The sequence below is a fragment of the Halichoeres trimaculatus genome, unplaced genomic scaffold, assembly GCF_033239565.1.
Source record: "Halichoeres trimaculatus isolate MK-OKI-2021-1 unplaced genomic scaffold, fHalTri1.1 fHalTri1_scaffold_16, whole genome shotgun sequence".
Classification (NCBI taxonomy): Eukaryota; Metazoa; Chordata; class Actinopteri; order Labriformes; family Labridae; genus Halichoeres; species Halichoeres trimaculatus.
Genome location: NW_027437194.1, coordinates 13,967,317 through 13,974,067, shown reverse-complemented (window position 1 = coordinate 13,974,067; position 6,751 = coordinate 13,967,317). Strand labels below are relative to the sequence as shown.

Here is a 6,751-nt window from a genome sequence, read left to right as displayed (position 1 = left end):
TCCAAACTACAACATTTTTAAATCTCAACAAAGAAATGAAATGTTTACATTCTCTGTCCACATTCAGTAAACCAGGAAAAAAGTGTGATTATTTATTTATTTTAAAGGCTGATGTATTTTGTTTATTTGTGTTTCACTGGTTCATTACAGAGCTGTGAGTTGTAGCAGCTGTCAGGCCGACACACTGCAGAACAACAGCTGATGTGTTTGTTTAAGATAAGAGAGCAGCTGATAATCAATACAAACCTCTTCAATAGACTGTGAGATAAGAGCCGACAGAGCTCCCACTGAAAATAACTACAGATAACACTACCACTGTAGGAGAGAGGGATCTGTGTTTGAAATACAGTTTCCAGCATTACTCTGGAGTGTAGCTCAGTTTAATTTCCTTTCCAAAATGTTTGCTTTGACAATGTAAACATGATTTTCCACAGATAGACTTTTGTTATCAATGAAACAGATTTATTTCATGATTTCACTTCATGTTTGTAAAGAACAAAACGTCACAGCAGCTCACAGTTTGTGCAAAATCACAAATCAAAAAAACAGTCACATAAAGCTACAAATCCTTCAGGAACAAGAAAATCATACTTTATAGAAATCTTATGTACAGTTTCCTTCACATTCATTTGTTCATCACAATATCAGACACACGGACGACCTTCCACTGGAAGGATAAGTTTACAGGAGCTGCTGAGACAGAGTTTGGATGAGAGGAGCGTTGATTTGTTTAACTGTTTGTTTAAGGACTTGACCATGCTGTTACTGAGGTGAGAAGGATCTCTTCCTCTAATTTCAATTAAGCATAATTAAATAAAATGTGTCATCTAGTTACGGGATTTGAAATTTTTCGGTTTTACATATCCACTCAAAACAAGAGGCTGCACAAGTGAAAACTGCAACTAATTTGAAACATATTGACCAAAAAGTCTTTAAGTTTGAATTTATAATTAATCACATCTCAAGTCTTTAAACATCCTGACAGAGCTTAATGATGTGATGCAGCAGCAGAGTTTAGCACAGAGGGCCACCAAGATGTTACAGTGCACTAGGTCCACAGTGCAGTACAGTGATAAAACTTGTTCAACAACACATTTAAGGCTCTCTTCTTCACCCGCTAACTTATTTAAACTGACTTTTCAATCAGTATTTTCCTCCCCCTTTACTGTGGCATTTAGAGACACTTAAATAAATATTTTAAAAGCTAAAAAAGCTCTGACTGGGTTTGGAAAATAATCCAAAGACTTGAAGAAGAAACTTGAGAAATGCTGAATCGTCCACAGCTCAGTGTTTGGGTCCAACATGGAGATTTAAAAAAAAAAACAAAAAACATCACAAGAGGAGGAGAAGAGGAAGAAGCAGCGTCAGACTGAAGAAGGAGACAATTTGAGCAGTCCTAACAGCAGACGAACGATACCAGCGCACCTCTTCTGAATCATCTGGAAGGGGAAAGAGACAAAAAGGCTTTAAAAAAGTGACTCATCAGACATATACCCAGTAGGGAGACTTTTTCCAAGATCCCTAAGGAGGCCCCCACAGGGACTTTAAAAGAATATAGGATACAAAGTAGACACAACTTCCGTAGGTCACTTGACTTCACAAGGCTGTCAGTTCACATTTTTTTTTGGCCATAGTGTACTCAACTATCATAGTCTTGAAATAGTTAAAGCTCTTAAACTGACTAAGATGAACAGTGAAGCCATCTGTTACTGCTTCAAACCATTGAAGGAAATAAAACCACCCAAAATGCCTGACACAGAAATATAAACATTGTATAGTAACAAACTTCTGTGAGAAAGGAAAAAGCTGTAAGTCGAAGGATTTTAAATTCTATGTCTGCGTCTTCATGGTAACTCCATAAACATCAACAGTTTAGAAACATGCATGTCTTCATGAACACCCTCCCACTCAGTAAACTGGTGTTGGTAATCTCTTAAAAGATATAGTGAGATTATATTCAACTAGTGTGAAAAGTGGGAATGTATACATGCAGCGGAAAGGTTGTTTGTGAGTTTGAAGATAAGTTGCTGGGTTTTTTGGATTTCAGATTCAAGCCTTGAATTGCAAATAAGTAAAGAGGAGCTTCTGGAGCGTCAGACTCACTGAGCCGTTCACACTCAGCAGGAGTTAACTGGGAGGGTCTCATGTTTATCACGCTTATTTGCTTCTAGGTGGAAAAAGTGTGAACGACTGTTTTTGAACAAAAAGTCTGAAAGCAGGGCGTCGACGGCTCTTCTACACCCTTCCAGTTTGTTCCACTTGGTTATTGGATGACAGGAAAATTACCAGCTTGTAGGAGGAGTGTTAACTTACATGAGACAGAGTGACACAGTTTGAAACCATCCTCTGGGTGGTATGAAAGAGCAGTAACTTATCCAATAATGCAATGATGAAGAGTGTGGAAAATCTTACCACAGTCTTTATGGAAGACATGAGGGAAGCAGTGCAGGACTCCGTAACCACAGCGACAATACGAGCAACCTTTCTGGACCCACTCGCCATGAGGAATCTGATCACAGCTCCTGAGGACAGACAGAGAGATCATGAATAAACTAATTAAAATTGTCTAAGTTAGTATTAGACGTGTGATGTCTATTAGTTCAGAGAAGAAAGATAGTGAGGAAATTATGAACCTGATGCGTTGATCATACTCGCAGCTTCGTCCAGTGAAGAATGGAGGACAGGCGCAGAAGCTGCCGAGGATACAGGTTCCTCCGTTCTTACAGCAGCTACGACTTTGTTCTGCACCTAGGATTAAGAAAACAGACATCAGAGCTACATTCACATCCCTCAAACACATCTTGGTCACCCAGCGTGGCTCTTTTCTAATTTCCTACTTTATTAAACACTTTTTTTTTTTTTTAGTTTTTATGGGTGACACCAGCAAAGCCATGGGCAACTTACTTTCTGAGCTACACTTTTGATGATCCCTTTTAGTAGAAACCATAAGAGATCTATTACTTGTTTTAAGATCTATTCAGAGCAGCTGTGGGCTGTTTCAGGGCCCTCAGACCTCAGGTTGAGAAACTCTCTGTCTGTATCTGTGAGATAAACCAGAGTCTCCATCTGGCAGCACATTCCTGTCGTCCTCTGCTTCACATCGACAGACAAACAACGAGAGTCTGAACAAACACGTGAAAGTCACAGAAAAACACTAAAACTGGGTGATGAGGGACAGAAGCACCCAAGGAATCTTTTTAAGAAAGACTTTGTAGCATTTTCACAGAGTGGTCGGACATTTTTTATCATAAATCTTTAAAATGAATGCTCTGCAGGAACAAGTGTTTTGCAAGCAGTAAGGTGTGCAGCTTTAAAATAAATGAGATTTGAGTTTTATTTTGTTGTCTGGGATCAATCATGGAGTTAAAGTTTTTAAATGTTGCGATCTCATCTTAACAGCTTTTATTAAAAAAAAAATCTTGTCAGATTTATTTTGCTGTTAATTATTAAAGTTAAATACACAAGACACCAAGAACTGAAGTATGAAGTGTACAACCCAGTGCTGTGATGTATTTGTTCGATGCAGTGCTTCACAATGGCAGTTGCAAGTTTGTCAGGAATTTGCAGTAGAGCACAGCAGAATAAGAAATTACTGTTAATGTGCACATCGTCATGTCAGGTCGGTTTGTTCTGAACTTACTTCCTGTGAGGCCGATGAAGGGCAGTACAGCGCTGGCGTCACGGTGTTTGCGGTCCCCGCTGTTTGGTGAGCTCACCTGGCTGAACTGTGCCAGGAAGTCCTGCGAGGGCTGCCGAGACTTCACCACCACAGAAGAAGAAGGAGATGAAGATGAAGAGAGTGACGAAGAGGAGGAGGTCGGGGTTTTGTTGCAGTCATCTCCCTCACAGTCTGAAAAAAATTAAAAGTCAGTGTATACAGAAAAAGCCCACAGTGAGATGATACATCTGTAACAAACAGAGTGACTGTGAAACAGGAGAAGAGGGGGGAAGATCCCCATTTACATCAAAACAATGAACTTTAGAAAACCACCTCCTGTGTTTTAGTATTCAGCCTCTCACCCTCCTTCTCGCTGAAATTTTCTCTGTATCACACCTCCGTTAAGAGTATTTCTGTGGTTAGGAGTGTGGAGCTTTAAATCAAGTTTTACACACCAAGTAACTTTTCTTAGATAATTTGTCCAAACCACAACTTTACCCTAAGTTTCTTGGCACTGTAGAATAATATTTTGCAAGACAACCCACTACTTCACAGAATAAACATGTAAACAGGTAAAAAAAAAAAAAAATAACATAATAAAAAAGCATAAATATGCACTGGAAAGTTTGGCAGTAAGTGGACTCAAAAATCAGGGAAATTGGTTGATTGTAAAGGAGTGAGTGAGTGCAGCATCATGAATAAAAAAAACTCAGAGAAAGGGTTAATGTGAATTTTATCATATTATCCCCTCCACTTTTCAACAGTTTAACATGTTTCACAAGTTTATCAGGCTATGGTGGTACAGTTTTATCCCAGATGCATGATTTCTTATTGGGGGCTAAGTTTTAAGTTTGGACTTTCTGGTTATCAAATTATGCTCTCCCACTTCGTTTTGGAGTTGTCTGTATGGAAGAATATCAAGAACTTAAAGATAAACCCTGACACCGATTCAGAAGAACATTCGTGTGAGACAAAAACTGAAGATATGGAGGGGGTTGTTTGTGTTGAGGGTTGTGAAACAGACCTGTAGCAGCAGGAGCAGCAGCAGCAGAGTGCAGACACATCAGCGCACACAGAATTATCCTACATGAAAACAAAGAAAGAAAAGGTTTAAAGCAAAAAGATGCTAAAACTTGCAGAATATTCACCACAGATACTGAAGAGTATTTACTCTGTGGACTCACCTGAGCAGCTGCGTCCACCGCATTTTAACAGAGAGATGTTTTAAATAGTCCAGAAAATTAAAATCCGTTGAACAAATCAGACTGCTTCCGAGATAACACTAATTAAGAACTGTCATACACCTCCCCAGCTAAGTTGAGGATTTTTCTAAAAGGAATAAAATAATAAAGTAGGTTCCTCTGCGTCTGCAGCCAACAGGTTCCACAAAGTCGTAAAGAAATCCCGGGAAACTCCTCAGGTTAGAAATGACGTGCAGACTTCTCTTTCGTTCAGAAAGTTGACTGTAATCCTCATGAAGTGAGACCCCACTGCTACGTTTGGGTCGTTTCTCTCTGGTATGAGCTGCTAACATCAGTTTCTGCTCTCCAGGTGAAATCTCGTGCAAGGGGGAGGAGCCTCTGAAACCACGCCCACTACGGATCGCTCTCTGTCTCACGTTATGATTTTGTGGAATCAACAGTGGAAAACTGAGCTGATACAGTAAACTGTGTCTGATGGCTTAGTTGGTCATTACTTAATGATTAAACTCTTATAATGTGTATTCTACGGTAACTGTTTGGGTATTGAACTTATATTTAAAGTGTACCTAGTTTCTTTAATGAAGCACAAAATTTGGCTGCCTCTCTCATATTGTCATGAAAGCTTTCTGGTTATTTTTTTTTCTTTCAAGTTTAGAATCGCACTAAGATATCCATTAAATTACATTTATTTAATTTAACAAGAAAACATTAAAAAAATAAATAAAAAAAAAATAAAAAAAGACACCTTAATTTTCAGATTATTACTTTTTTAAACATAATGAAAAACTTCATGCTTTAGTTGATCATGAATAAAATCTCCCACTTTTTTCTTATGCCATTATTTCTGACTTGAGATGTGTGTCTGTGCTGTTTTAAACTGTTGCAGAGATAGAAAGTGACCTTCAAAAGCTAAAAATCCAAAACAGCCTCACTGATTTGTCTTTTCCTGCTAACTAAGGAGAAAATTAAAATCTTTGTTGCATTTCCCCCAGCAGACTAAGTATTGACTTCAACTAAACCCATCACTAAAGTGATAATTTCTTAACCTTCCTTCTCCCTTCCCTCCCTATCACATCCACTCTCCTCACCTCTCTTCCTTCCCTCCTCTCCTTGTCTCCTTCGCCCTTGCTTTTCATACACATGCAGCCTGTAGTGACCTCACTGGCCCATCCAGCCCGGCCTTCACATGTTAACGACTCTGCAGTTTAGAGGAAGTCCACCTTTAAGGAACAGAGCAGGGCGCTCCCTCCCTCTGTCCTGCAGACAACAGAAACCTTCATTTGCATCTTTCAGGTTTGCCTTTTGAAGAGTGCAGAGAGAGATGTGACATTGAATTGTGTTTATAACATCCCCCTAAAAATGTAACTAAAGGTAAAGCTCCTGAGAAGTTTTTAGCTGTTTATTAAAAAAATAACTGAAATTAATATAGATTTGTCTTTATGACCCACAAAAGCAAACACCAGCATGGCAAGAAGAGACTGTTTCTGCAATGCCATGGTTTGTCTAACCACTGAAGGAGTTACAGAGATGATCAGAGTCATTCACTTGATTGTTAAAAGAAAGCTGGATGAGACTTCTTGTCAAGAAACACCAACTTTATATAAGATAAAATAAGGGTTCGGGTTTTTTTTTCTTAATTTCTTGATAATTTTGATATAGATTTACTTGGCTTAAAGTAGGAAAGATACAACACTGGGTTTTTTTTTATTTTGAGGCATTATTTGTTCATTTTGATATCAGACTATTTCTATTGTAGTTTTGTTCGTGGAAATATGACCCTTGGTGCTTGTTCATCCTTTAATCAATCAATCCTTTTATTAAAGCAAACACCTTTATTTTTCATTTTTTAAAATGATAGAGGAATTTCCCTGTTGCAATCTATTCTTTTATT

General features: G+C 38.4%; 1 protein-coding gene across 1 annotated transcript; it reads right to left on the bottom strand.

Annotated features, from left to right (window-relative positions):
• Positions 1–475: 475 nt before the first annotated feature.
• tdgf1 (teratocarcinoma-derived growth factor 1) lies at positions 476–5,206 on the bottom strand. Its single transcript, XM_074690677.1, has 6 exons — positions 4,843–5,206; positions 4,683–4,741; positions 3,641–3,850; positions 2,634–2,748; positions 2,413–2,522; positions 476–1,439 (listed from the first exon to the last, which is right to left on the bottom strand). Exons 1-6 carry the CDS (start codon positions 4,863–4,865, stop codon positions 1,333–1,335), a joined length of 624 nt encoding a protein of 207 aa, XP_074546778.1. The 5' UTR covers positions 4,866–5,206; the 3' UTR covers positions 476–1,332.
• Between the last annotated feature and the right edge of the window lie 1,545 nt (positions 5,207–6,751).

Bases quoted from the DNA above. Each gene is read 5' to 3' on its own strand.
- tdgf1 (XM_074690677.1), bottom strand. From the start codon at position 4,865: ATGCGGTGGACGCAGCTGCTCAG. The intron at 4,742-4,842 runs GTGAGTCCACAG...GTTTTCATGTAG, and splicing joins CGGTGGACGCAGCTGCTCAG to GATAATTCTGTGTGCGCTGA. The intron at 2,523-2,633 runs GTTCATAATTTC...GTCTGTCCTCAG, and splicing joins GAGTATGATCAACGCATCAG to GAGCTGTGATCAGATTCCTC.